The following is a 14,626-nucleotide window of genomic DNA, read 5'->3' as shown; positions in this document are numbered from 1 at the left end:
GGGGGTTTAGTGGACCTGCAAGTTTAATCTAATGCCTGAAGGCGACGCACTTAAGCATTCAATCCTATGCAGATGATGCTGGCTGAAACAACCCTAACGCAAGTTAATTTACCAGAATTAATATAATTGCATTTCTTTGACGAACGAACAGACGATATGAGCGGAACCATTTATCAATATTGGAACTTCTTCTATGTCGTACATGTGTCTAGAGATAAGTTAACTAATCTACACTATTTTTACAAGGTAAGGTTATGATACTCCGACCATTAATTATTAAGGGTACTACAATCAAAGGATAATTACAGCCTCTAACTAGTATGCCTACTTGACCTTTGCACTCTACTAAATACGAGAAACCCGACGAATCTGTGTGCATGGCCTTCATTCATGTATAAGGGTCTGTAATCGATGTCCAATATCCTTACTATCCCAAGTGCCGCCTAACCTATTTTGTTTGTTAACCTACATCTAATAATCTTTCAATAATAACTAGCAGCAATGGGCATGATTAATGTGGCAATAGAAAACAATTATAAGTAACTCCTCTTATGTTATTTATCGTGCATGTACGCTACAGTGAACACACGACAAAATACAGTTTTTTTTTTTCTGGAAACTATAGTTTATAATGTATTTGTTTACACGATATTCTGTTTCACATGTCGCTTATCTGCATGAATTCGAAGCCCGTTAATATCCTCATAATTTTTAATAGCCTGCGTGGAATCAGGTGATTTTTCTTATTTCTGCGTATTCTTTTTTCCCCTCTTTTTTTCTACGCATATGGCTTTGGCACATTGATAGATTTCGGCATCGTTTTTCCGGCTTTCTTCTGTTCTGCTATTAATCCCTAGTGTTATAGATTTATACATGTGTGAATATCTGTTCGATATTGACTCTTCTGCGTCCATTTTTAATCGGCCTTTTTTTTTCGACCCAGCCCTTTTGCCCGGTGCTGTCTACCTTAGCCAATTAGCTTTTTGTCCGTGTTAGCTTACACATTCCGTGCTCGTTTTCAGTCACTCTCAAAGTATGCACGGACTCGAAAAACCCGATCGACATCAGTACGAATTGCAATTTTTTCCTGACACTTTCGTCACATTTTTGCACTTTTAGTGATATATATATATGTATATATATACACATATATATATATGTATATATATATTGGTTCCTTTTAAGTTACCATACCTTTTGAACGCGAAACAAATGTCGTTTGGATGGATATCGACACGCTTGTGGTAGTGAATGACAGTATATCGACGTCCTTGTTTTGCAATGCGACAGATGCTGACGGGCGGCTCGCAGTTTGGACTTTGATCCATGGCTTTACTATGGATGGCGCTAGCAAAATGTCTATATGAGTGGATGATTGTGTGAGCGACATGGGTACGCGCGTCACCTTCTTTATACTGGAACCAAGCTAGGATTCATGCATTTTTATTTCTTTCACACGTTCCAAATTGGATCTTTTTGACAAGCTTCGCTTTCGCGCAGAGCTCTATTTTTGCTAGTACAATTGCAGGCTGCCACAGGTGTGGAATATAGTGTTCTCTTCACTTGCCTCGACTGTTTTTTGTTTCTGTCTAACACTTAGGCTTTTTCGTCTGTCTTGTTCGAGCCGTGCGTCTGATCTGGGACAATTCTTCCTGTCAACCATCGCGCATATTCCCGGTTGTGACTTTGTACTCGAAGGGATCTTCGCTCAGCATCGCCAAAGCGGCGTGGCCGGGCGTGAATTCCTGCGTCAAAAAGGGCCTTCTCTCGCTCGAAGTAACTCCTTTTCAGGACTTCGTCGTATCATATCTAAAATTTCTTTTCGACACAAATGTGTGTATGCATATATTCGTATATAATTTGAAGTTCATTCTGTGATGATATTATGCGAAATATGTTTTACATATATATATATACACACGTTTACAGAGTTTGTTGTTGCTCACATAGTTGGTATAATTTTGTCAGAGTGGGTCAGCTAGGTGAATTTTGTGTTTTGTCAACCACTTTATTTTGTCGCTGAAAGAATATGGCAGTCTTCACAAACTTCAAAAGGGTTGCGCGTTGTGTATCGGATTAGAGGTACGGCGTCCTCCCTACGGCATTTATAATGAAAATATACATTTTTTGATAATCTTCTATAGCCGGTTAGGATTGATGCTAGTTTTGTTGAAGCATTCCCACCAACCGAATTAGCCAGTTTATCAGTTATTCCAGCATTTCCCTCAATCATACGCTCATCTTCGCTCGCATTTATCATATACCCACAGTCACGTTCTCATCGACATATACATACACATGTATACAGATCATCAGCGGTAAAAACCAACAACAATTTTTACATTTCTTTTTGCCAAAGCTGTTACGGGTACACAGCCATAGGTTTCTAAACTACAACTAATGTTAGGAATACTGTGTTTCTTTTGTTTCCCCGTCGTCATTCAAACAGCGTTGGCCTCAGCAAAGTTTAACATAATTTTTTTTTATCTACGCCGTCCGATCCCTTCTTGAACTCCTAAGCGACTGTTGTTACGCTCATTAACAGTCAATCAGCTACAGTGTCTCTGACTGGCGTCTTTTCTGTTTCTGCACTGTTCTACAACTATTATTGTGCGGCTGCCGCTTCTACGTTAATTTGTCTCTATGTTCAGTCTACCATAGAGTCAAACATAGGACCCACTTGATAATCGCGAACGATCTTTTTGCCAATTTTGGCCATTGTTTTTCTCTACAACTGAACGAGGTGTTGTATCGTGCACGATGCTACACCGTGAGCTACCGTGTGCTGTATTATACCGCTGCTCTATTTTTACACGCTCTTTGTTTTCACTTGCGCTTTGTTACGTGCACAGGGGTTCGGTCTGGCAGGCGCTGTCGCAGAGCACGGAGCTCCTCTGAGAGTTTTCTTCGACGAGGAGGCCACTGTCTCCGTGCTGCAGTCCGTGATCGTCGTCGTCGTCGTCGTCGTCGTCGTCGTCGTGGTCGTGCTCGTGATCGTGGTCGGGATCGAAATCCATGTCGGTTCCGCCGCGGCCACCGGCGAGCGCGTCGGCCGATTTCGCTGCACGCAGCCGCTGTCGTCGGTCCATCTTTTCCATTGTCCCTGCGCCGAAGTACGTCACGCATTCGTCAGCACTCTCGAGTGGCGCATAGGACTTATTGGACAGCGAGAACGTGGAGTTGATGCGGCTCAGAAAACTGCGCGACGCCCGCTTAAGACTGTTAAAGGAGTTGTGTATAGTGTGCAGGTCGCGACTATCGTCGGAGGGTGACATGTGGAGGTCGAGGTAGACGGCCGAGTCTGGCGTTATGTCCTCGTCCGCGGCGGCGGTGGTCGTCGTTGTACACCGGGGGCCGTGGCCGATGGCTCGGTTATGCTGCGAATGCTGTTCTGCTGGATACAGTGACCCCACAACGCCAGACGGTGCCAGATCGAGGCTCATCTTGTGCATGGACGATGGGGGTTGATGCTGCTGCTGCTGACTCTGATTTTGGTGTTGTCGCGATGGCTTGTGCTGTCGTGATTCCTCCTCCTGAGGCTGCTGCCGTTCATTTTGGGATTGAAGCTCGTCCTGCGAGTGATATTGCTGCTGATGATGACTACTATGATTTTTCTTCTCGGTACTGCTGTGGTCCTGTGTACTGCAGGCTTGCTCGTCGCTTTGCGTGCTGTTGAGGCGCGGTCGAATGCCGTTAGGTTTCGACGATGATCGCGCGCTCACTATGGGAGAGATGCTGCGCAATTCGGGGTCCACAGGGACGCGTCCCCGCTGCATCTCTTCCTGTATGCGCTCATACTCTTCAAGAAAGCGTCGGCGATCTTCTTGCGTGGTTCGCTTCATGTGACGCTCCTGTTCATGTCGCACTAGCCTTTCCATAAATTCACGTTGAGCAGCCACCGCTTGCGAGTGATTAAGGTACGGGTTCGAATTAAGAAAGAACGCCACGTCAAAGCTATTAGCAGCGGACTCGCTGCTGCACGTACTACCTGCCATCGTGCGTCGGTGATGATGTGCGACGTATTCTCCGCCAGGTCCGCTTTGCCCTAGCGAGGACAGTTGATCACTGGAGACATCGATTGAATTGTCGAGACTTGAACAATGACTGCGCTTAAAACGCGGGAAAAAAGGCGAACTCAAAAGCATTGCGTCTTCCTCCGTGATTGAATGAATTCGAGAGCCCATTCTCGCCCTAATCGACTCGTCATCACCCTCCCCATCCTCCTCATCAGCGGGAGGAGCTTCAGCGACAGGCGCCGCGGGAGTTGTACCCCTACGTAACTTGTCGCGGAATAAGATCGTCGAGTGACGCTGGCTACTTTCAACAGTTGAGTTCGTCGCGCTTCTCGATTGGCGTCCAGATCCTAATGAGCTGAGCGCTTGGATAGGGTGCGCCAACAGCGAATTTCGAGTATGCGACCGAGCACTATTTGCCGCGCTTTCCTCAGACCGTCCTTGGAACGTAAATGGAGCTGTGGTCTGGCCACGGCCCCATGCGTGACTCCTGTTCGTTAGCGCAGTCGGTACATTGGAGAAGTCTAGCGATGTATTGAAGTTCTCATTGCGAAAACCGTAGACAATATCAGAACAAGACTCATAGTTGTGTACTACGTCCTTGCTTTCGCAACAGCAGTAATTTAAGCTAAACAGACGTTGTAGACAGCCTGGGCTCTTTTGTTCTGGAACTGAGTCTTCGCTGCGGTTATCACTTTCGCTTTGGCCTTGGCAGACAGTATACCCAAGCAGGATGCAGAGGGTTAATTCAAGCATTCTCAGCACGAGCTGCTGACTCCACCATGGCCATGGATCAGCCGGTCGACGATTTTCGTTAAACACCCCGTTGATAGCAAGGAGACCGTAAATGATGCCACCATTCAGAGCTAGAAATAAAAGAGCATTAATGAGACTTACTCGAACGGCAACACAAATTGTTGGTCGAGGCAACTTATGCGGCAGATCAGCACCCTCCATATGAAGCTTTGTGAAAGTGGCCCGAAGACTTTCGCCGTGTTTCCGCCTAGCGGCCCTATTGATATCCTTAAAGACGTACAAAAAACACAAGACCATCAAAATAGTCCAACTCGTAAAAATCGTGATAGAAATCAGACGCATCGACGCCCTAAAAGGATAAACGCCAGCGACAACGTCACAGCTTATAGCGGCACCGGACACGAGCACTATGATCAGGGCTAAGACACAATTGTTTTGCAAATTTTTCGCCGTCAAACGCACGCATGTGATGTTGAGCAGAGACAAAAAAACAATGGCGAAGCTCGCTGCAATGCATAGCAAAGGCAGGTCTGCAAGAACAGGTACTGCTTCGGCCGGATAGGTCAGATCCGCGTTATATGGGTCGACTAATAGAAACGTTGCTCGAAGTGATGTGGCAGTGAGAAGAAATATAGTGACGCACATAAAGCGCCCCTTGCTTATCAATAACGAGGAAGCAGGAGTGAATAATTTGGCGACAAGTTGGCAAAAATTTGCGACCGATAAGAAAGCGAATAGGCCGCCTGTCGAATAAACATGAACTGGCCAGTATTTTCCCCATTCAATTCGAGCTTTACGAAAATCTGGCTTTTGTGGCTCCTGAACGCGAAACTTGTAGCCCCATGTAGAAGAAGTATCTTGCGATAATTTCTTGTCGAGACCCCACTTCGCTTGATGTCTATCAGGCAGATGGGTCCATGTTGTTTGTGAATCCTGATGGGGTCCGTCATTTTGTGCGGGCTCTGTCGGTCGAGATTTTTGCCCTTTTCTGTAGCGCGTCCGCTTGTCTTTGTCTTCACTGTCGCTATCGGGTCGTCGCGTGATCAATTCGATATTCTTGTGCTTCGGCGGTCTTTCTGTGGAAACCGATGTTGTTTTTTTGTAAGCTGAGACCGGAACCTGGCCCGATGCTGTGTTGAAAAGTGTGGGTTGGTTTTGTAGGATTTCCTTCTTATCATACCTTGTAAGGCTTGCCGCAACTTGGGTCAGGTCCTTAGAAGACAGTGTCTGATTTAAAGTGGCGGCGGCGGCGGCAACTGGACTTTCTGTAAGATGGGCGGCCCAGTCCGCATGTACATTCTCTACTCCAACAACGCGAGATGACGTAACCGTTAAGCTAGACGCTGTAGCGTTTTGTGCCTTGACATTAACAAGAAGATCATTGACAAGAAGGAGAAGAAGACGGAACGCCGACCAGCCGACGAGACGCATCTTCATGCGCGCCGGTCGTTCCTCGTCAACCCGGATACCATTCTCCTGAAACAACATACATAAAACCGAATTCATTGTCAGACACAATTTACGCTAGGCCATTCTGTAACTTTGAGGAACAGGTCGTTTACAGGGTAACCCTTTTCAACTTAATGATGGGGGTTCCTTGAGTAAGAATTAGGTTGAGCCACTAGCAAGTCTCATGATAAAGTTAATCATTTGGCATTATCTAAGCCCCTCGAAAATCAGACAAATGATGTTGAATGCATACGCCGTTGAACGTAGTGTACATGGTCTCTTCAAAATAATTATTCGCATGTTAAATTATTGTTTGATTGAGACGTCTGTCCACCTTGAAGTGATCTTGTTTGCCTAGAATGTTGTTTTATCTCAGGTGACATTTGCCTGAGCATCGCCTTGTGTGCTCGACTCATGGCAGAGAGGCACTGCCGATAAGAACAGTAAGACAGACAGACAGACTGGTGAATAGTGCAGGTCTAGAGATTGGATTTTCTATGTGGACAGGGCTAACAAACTCTCTATGGGCATAGACCTCAGAAAAGACAGAAGAGGATTGAGGAAATCTCTATTCGTGTTGTTTTGGTCGATAGTGACAGCAACGTGTCAAATTTCCCCCAAATCGATTACCGCTTCGTGGGTTTCGTCGTCACGCCAGGATTTTTCCTCTATGGCTTCTGCGAAAAAGGTTATGTATCATCCATATAACATTTTGGTTCTGGATTTCTTTGCAAATTTTCGACAACGATTTGCAGGACATGCCCATGGATGTTGCTCGGCATTTTGTTAGAAACCACATAAAGCCTCAGGACGACGTCTGTATAAGCTAGCGACTACTTTTTGCAGGCTGATTTTTTTTCGTATTTCTCTTTTTGCTATCATCGCAACTTCCGCTGAAGGCTTACAGACCCCGAGGCGTTTGGAAAAAGTGCCTGAACCTAGCTTTTGCCCCAGAAGGAAACGGATGAAACTGGATCGCTTTAGCGGCATAGGGGGCAATCGAGACTCGTTAAGTTTCTGCAGCTCTTCGCAGTGGATCTGTATTTAGCCTAAAGATGGTTAAGGGGTAGAAGATAAATCAGACGGCAACGAGCTAGCTCATCTACGATCATGGGCTGGCAGGAAAGATGTGGTTCCGGCCATGTGAGCCATGAGAGCTCAGGACCCCGGGGTGTTCGTGGGCAGCAAGTGGGTGCCCGTACCAGGGCCTCGAAGATGATGAAACTCCAACGAGGACTCGATGAGTGTAGGATACGGGAAAAGCCAATCCACTACCACCCCACCCATCAAGACGAGGGAGCAGACGATTCATGAGAAAACCGTGACATCGAATAACATACTTTGACTTGAGATTTGATTTGCCAACAAGCATCGTTTCCAGTATATTGGTCACATTAATTCGAATAATCCTAGGAGGAACAAGAAGTTACTGGCGTGTATTTACATCAGTATTTCTGTTTTGCGTTTGAACTAAAAAACGGTACAGCATTTGACAACAGTTGGATGGAATTACGCTCAGTTGGCAGTGCCCCTGGCAGAACGTCTTTAGCCAAGTATTTGGTTGTGGTGATATCATTAGGAATATAGGCCAGTCCCAATATCACTACTGCACTGCTGCTGTCGCCTTTACTTAGGCTGCTGTCAGAAGCAATCCCCATGGGCTTGTCAATTCTCGAAGGTAAGCTGTCGTAAAGGAGAGGCGAATGTGGAAACCAGTTCGCAGGGAGGAACTGGGAGAAATTCCGATGTCACATTACAGCCAATTTCGATAGACGCTTAGGTCCGAACGACATCTCTTCGTAGGTCGGTGGCCAGTTCAGCAGTACGGAATCATCAAGACAGTAAGGTCCGAAATTACATGAACATTACTTCACAAGACTGTCAGCGGTGTCAGGGGTTCAGACGGTCACATCATCACCATTACCTACATCACTATCCCAATAAGGGGCTTTTCTAGTATCTGTTCGTTCCATTCCTGGCGTAATTCGTAAGACAGATAGAGGCTTAAAAATTGATACCTGGAACATTACAGACAAGCTCTGATGTATTATGCGTACGCGACCTTGCTTGTTATATAGTCAAGTGTTAGAAGCTCCACTTTTAAGCTACTGGGATCACCCACCTTTATTTGGTTTTCCTAAAGAACAGGAAACAAAGCTATGTTCCTACCGGACTGGGTTCGGACGGGGTTAGCGTGTAAGTTGGTTTCATTAAATAAGACAGAAATAGTCAAGTGGCAGATCTGGGGAGCCAATTTGGGGGAGAGGGAGACGCTTTCATTTTTCCAAATTGGGAAGACACCATCATGATGAGCACCACTGTATCGTTTTTGGGACCCCTCGGTTGACTTGTTTGTATCTCTCCGAAGTGGCATCGTAAAGCGGTCAGTAGGAGAAAGGTGGGGCGAGTCGAAACATGTCAATAAGCTTAATAAAGGGGGCAGAAGAACTTGTAAATGACATATCGTAAACTTTTGGGCAACTGATTGTATTTGTATACCTAGTGGCATATCCGTATATGCGTGCGTATACGAACATACTGCGCTCATATTGCTTTAGATGTTAGCTGTAAACCTTTCACTTCCCCTAGTACCTCTACGTGTAACAATAATTCGTAGTATACATTGTAAATGTGTAGGTCAACTCAGCCCGTATCGGTCGGGTCGGCTAATATCGAATTGTTGCTTGTTTACTTAGCAGGCAAGATGACCGCAAGACGAACACACATACTGCACTCACAAATGTACAAATATATAATTTATATCCGAGCGAGCACACATCTTTCCTAACGGGACGCAATCCAATACGGTAGGCGGCAGTCTGGTCGACCAAAAGATGCAGACAACAATGACAATATACGTGCTATTGGTAATCCGTGTTATTTACACTGCTGTTATACTTTTGTCGGCGACGACGTTAGTACCGCTCATCCTATCGCTCGGCCTACTCCGACTGCTACAGAGACTGTTGTGGTGATCCAGACTTGTCCAGACTGCGCGTATATACGTGTGCGTACACGTGCGGTATAGCAAACGATCCAACAGAAATCGTTTACACGGCTAATTCAGTGCTGTGCGTACACACGGTGATATATGGTGTGTCGTAGAAGTAGTAGAAATAGGAAAATACAAGTGCCTGGCCTTTGATAACATCGTCTGCTGGCACGAACGGCACAGTGTCGCTCATTCGGGGCCCGTGGCTTTCTGCCACTAACATCGACGCTACGATCATATCGGCGACAGGCTGGTTGCCGTCCAGTAGTTCGCCGGTCCCTTGGACGGACGAACGAACGAACTTTTATCGATGGCCACCAGGATCGTTCCTGTCTGCTACGTATCATCGTAATCTAATTAAGCGTTCCCCTCTTGACCCTCTTTCGTTCACCGTGAATCTTCCACGCGGAAACCAGGACCGCACCCCAGCTGCCAATTGCCCTAACTCGGCTCGGTTCACCAGCCAATGGCGGCAGCCGAGAGCGATAGGGGCTAGGTCAAATCGAGCCTAGTCCCTGAGACCGACCGACGGATATATGCCTTCCATGGCCGGGTAGTGGTAGTACAAAGCATGTAAACTAAGGAAGCATTGGGAGGGAAGGAAGTGAACATGGGGGAGACACTGGGCTCTCGTGGGTATTTGGGGAGTGGGTCACACTTATAATAACACATACAGCCATGGTCGATTACAGTGACTACAGCGGGCTTGTGCCGCGCCGACCATAAGTGCAGAACGCCATGTGACGGTGGCAAAGAGGAGACTTGACGGCCAGTATTCGGTATCCGTACATATGTAGTTAGAGACAATTAACCCTCGAGCGTTTGCATGACATTAGAGCAGTATCACGACGTGGAAGACATTCCATTATAATGGTGAGATCCAAGTTTCAAGTTAAATGCTTACGCCCAAATTATCTCAACTTATTTTGTGTAAGTGTAATTACCTTACTCAATTGTGCACAGGCGGCTGTCACAGAATCCAATAGAAGACAGACTCAGAAAGAGAGGAATATTGTTCTTTTGTTTCTATATCCGTCGCTCGTTAGACATAGTCATTCGATGCATTATAACATAGGCTATTCTTAGCTTCTAAAATTAAAAAAGAAATGGTATTAATACCCTATGCAATAGAAGGTGCAAGTATATTAGGCTGGAGCCTTTTATATGTCAATGTGCCTTCGTTGACCGCTATATCGGCCATATAAAATAAAGCTTCGACCCTTCCTTACAAATCTATTACAAAATTGTTATCAATTTAAATTTTGTAAGTATTCTGTCTATCAGATAGTACCCATTTTGCTGTCGAAAAAAAGAACTTGCTTACTCTTTGCAAGTGGGCATTTATGCTATGAGCCTATGTACCTAACTAAAAGTTTTTTTTAACTAGCTACAACAAACTTTAACATGAAAACACATTGTATTCGAATCTATGAATCTCTACATCGCAAGTTTATGCTAGCGACTATTAGAACCTTCATTAATTGCAGCAATTATTATTACTCCATAGGTGACTAATACGCACCGACAATGCTTTATTTTTATTATCTGCAGTATGCCTCCCAAAGCCACAAATGCAAAGTAAAAAAACTCAAATTTAAAATATGTCAACTATATAGACCGTTGATTCTTATCAATAATGTAGACATTATAATTATACACGGAACGGAGCGACCTGCTAGGTAAAAACGCACGTACACACATGTACACCCAACCGTCCCTACGTCCCTATCTTCATCGTCGTCACTCAGTATTCGTGTCGAGTCTTTTCGGTTTCTCATCCAACTTCAAGCTTCAAGTTCGCGAAGGTTTTCCCGGTTTAGTTGACTAAAATCCAGTATGGGGCTTGCTCAGAATTCCTTTTTGTCGTCATGTCTCGCGGACGAATGAAGAACCGAACGGAAGGACGGACGGACGGGTAGAAGGGTGTGTTGTTTAAGAAGGAAATGTCGAGGGGCCACCAGCCAACGAAGCCCCCTCGCACATTCGTTCACTCATTTTCCTCATTTTTGTGCTCTCTCATTGTGTCGTTTCATTCGTTCTCTCCTAGTCTTTGCCTCGTTATCCTCGCCTGTCGGCCAACCGACTCTTTTCCTGGTCCCCTCCTGAATCTTCTAGACGGCGGAAAGAAGTACACAGTCTGCAAGGAGCAAGTAATGTAATGGGATTTAGCGGTGGTCACAGTTCATAAAACAAATCCTGGCATGCCAAGACACGCACAGGCTTTAGGGGAAGAAAAGCCGGGATGGAAACCGATGGGGATGAGGCCGCAGTGCAGAGAAACTATAGGCGGCAGTGAGATAGACGCAGGCTTTCGCTGCTTGGTCGTCGTTCTACATCGGTACACAATAGTGGTTGCCTATAGTGGATGTCACTATGCCCTCGGCTATGAATCTAGTATGTCGCTTCTCACTTCGTCTTGCTTAATGTGTCTCGGTGATTTTCTTTTTGCACGCTTTCCTTGCTCGACACTGTAATCCTACAGCTACGCCAACTTCGTATGGCCACAACGGCAGTCACTAGCTTGCTGGCTAGCAGAAATGTATGCCTCTGCGGTCGTGAGACATATCTAGCCGTGTTTGTTTGACAACTGTGTACTTCCCTGTATATCTAGGTGTAGTCTGGACGTATGAAGACAAATATAAAAACATTTATATGGCCACCACACGTTCGGATGGAGTCTATGCATCGTTTCGCGACAGGAGCGATTGGATATATCGGTCGTTATGGTTAAAGGAACAACACAGCGGATGCGCGTTATTCAAACGCACGTAAAAGTGCCACATCATCAGAAGAGACAACTACTATTTTTTTCTTTAATTTTTGAGAGGGGTCATAGTGTTCGGCAAAAGGGCTTTGGTTATATCGCCTACTTCACTCGCGACATAACCAGTTGTCACGGTAGTGGTCGCAACTCAATAGCAAGTCGCAAGAACTAATGAAACAGAAATGTATATAAAATACGTCGCGTATAACATGCAATGCTTTGCACTGACCAGCGGCAAGCGATAGCAATGTTGAAGGCGATGGAAGGTGTGGCAGCTAGATGGCTAGATGTACGAATGCCTATCCACGTTTCTAAGGGGGTACTATAATATACGTTAATGACTAAGCAAACCTCCGCTTCATACCGGTCGGGCCCGTCCTCCTGCTGCGTACACGAAGAGAGCATTAGCAGAACAAATAAAGTAATGGGCTTCATGCCACTGCTCCCCAAGGCACGGACGACTCACACACAAGCTAGCCTGGCAGCAGAAAGGGCACACTGGGCAAGAAGCAAAGACTGACCCAGTCCCATTTCGCTTTACTACAAGAGAAGAGATATCCACCTTGAGACGAAAAAGGAAGAGCCCCTCACGTAGCTTAACTACAACTAACGCTCATGCCAGTTGTAGGACGGAGCGACGAGCATTTAGTATCTGGCCGTAGAAGTAACAAGAAGCACACATTGCAAAGCCTGTAGTCCGAAGAACCTGGCAAGGCTTCAAGCCTGTGCACTACTTCAAACGTCCTTCTTTCACAAATGTACTATTTGTAGGTACCTTTGAAGTTTCCACCTCTTACGTAGTGGCACGCTTCGATGCATTTCGAAGTAGCACAAACAAACGTCTGACCCGCCGAAAAACGTCAATGTGTCGTCGAGTATGACATTGCCCACCCAGACGTGACTTCAGCCTTTATTCGGGTAGACAATAGGTTTCTGCCGCAGTCTGAGGGGGCAAGAAATCCAATAAAATTCCCATGTGCTACTGTCCAACATTCTATGGTCTCCAGCACATAACTGTAAACAGACCAGGTTGAACATACGAAAATAGCGATTCCCTTAGGGGTACGAAAATGTACAATATATAACTAATCAGACTCTGACATATAATCTCCGTCCGCGTTTTCATAGCAAAAAAATGGGGCTTAGGCATCATGCGCATGTTTAACAAAAAAACACAACATACGACATTATACGTGGAATCATTGTAATTTAATTTTTTCTAATATCTGTTGGGTCTCATCATTATGTTATGTAGAGCAATCCTATGCTCGACAAGAACCAGTGAACTGGCCAGATAGAGAAGCAATCATAAAAAAATCCGGCCTATTGTATGCTGACTGTACCCAGCCAAAAACCTGCCGATATACAGAATTAATAGGTTAATATGCCATCCTGTAATACATGAAAAAATTGCTTCATCGTAGCTACGATGATGTAAAATGGCATCGATAAACGCGTCAGTGTACTATAACGGCACGACCGTCGAAAGTACGACCACGGAAACGATACTGTGGAAAATTCTAACAGATCAAGAATACCATATTGGTATATAAATATGCGCTATTCTTGCCTATTCTAGTGATGCTTTCGACAAAGATCGCTCTATATTGTTAGTACTGGTTTGCGATTCTATTTACAGATGACGATTGTTGAGCCTCACCCTCTCAAGTCACGTCATTCTCTGTTAGTTCTTTATAATGAGTATGATCATCATAATTCAGTGATGAAAGCAATTACAACGCGAACTTCGGCTTGTTCTGCGACTGAATGCGGGTGGCGGTCTGTGCTGCTGATGAGGCCGATACCCTAAGGAGCTCGTGAAGCGTTCATTCCCAGTGCCAACGGTGCCTTTTTGCCCTACTCTTCACCCAGCCTTTGGTTTCATTATTGACCGCCTCTGCTCTTAATGATATGCGCGAACGAAGTAACGAGTGACGGTGATCTTCATGAATCTGTTTTTTGCGTCGTTCCACTAATGTCACTCAATGCCATTGAATACTGGGCTTTCCTGGCCAGTATACAACAACTCTATGAAGACTTTCGTGCCTATTCTATGTTGTTGCGACTACTATCTGAAATGCTTCACTTGCGAGGCCAATGGAATGAATGTTCGCGCAATACCATCACCGTAAAACTAAGTAGCAGAGAGGCCATGGCCGCTGCAAAAGCCGTTGTTGCGTTACTGTCTATAGTGATATTACGCGAGGTGTAAAAAACTGGAAGAAGAAAGGCATACCGATCTTCGTAAGTATTCGCTATAATAGCGATCATTAAGTAGATAGGGTATCATGCTTGACTGATGGCCCGTATGTCAAGAGATCCAATTCATTGATGATTAGCAAAAAAAAAAAAAAAGGACGAAAGATGAAGAGAAACCAGAGTCAAGCAGTAGGTCGTCACTATTGAAAGAACCCATTGACACAATGATTATCGTCCTCTCGACAGTGTCGAGTGGATAATCAGCCCATCTCTCGATGTAACACGTAATGAAATAGTCATTTCTCATGACTAGGCTGAATACTAGGGTAATATAGTCAGAGGGATTAACCTACATATTACGGAAATGTTTTTTTTATTTAAAAAAAAAATCATTTAAAATGTTTTCCTGCACAACACTTCGTTTAGCCCATTGATTTTATTGTAAGCATTGTT

General features: G+C 45.1%; 1 protein-coding gene across 8 annotated transcripts in view; it reads right to left on the bottom strand.

The window, feature by feature from the left end:
* Window positions 1-549: 549 nt before the first annotated feature.
* LOC111273981 (uncharacterized) overlaps window positions 550-14,626 on the bottom strand; it is a 62,181-nt gene continuing 48,104 nt past the window's right edge. For 7 of the 8 annotated variants that reach the window (XR_002688143.2, XR_015310173.1, XR_015310170.1 and 4 more), the window contains one exon: window positions 10,705-11,347. Coding sequence is in view for 1 of the 8 variants with exons in the window: in XM_022856034.2 (XP_022711769.2) it covers window positions 2,841-6,206 (3,366 nt within the window). In the remaining 7 variants the exon portion in view is untranslated. Of the gene's footprint in view, window positions 6,246-10,704; window positions 11,348-14,626 lie in introns of those variants that run through there. The other variant, XM_022856034.2, reaches the window with a different exon arrangement.

Source organism: Varroa jacobsoni, unplaced genomic scaffold, assembly GCF_002532875.2.
Source record: "Varroa jacobsoni isolate VJ856 unplaced genomic scaffold, vjacob_1.0 scaffold_242, whole genome shotgun sequence".
NCBI lineage: Eukaryota > Metazoa > Arthropoda > Arachnida > Mesostigmata > Varroidae > Varroa > Varroa jacobsoni.
The sequence above is the reverse complement of the archived record's forward strand: the minus strand, read 5'-3'. Positions and strand labels throughout refer to the sequence as shown.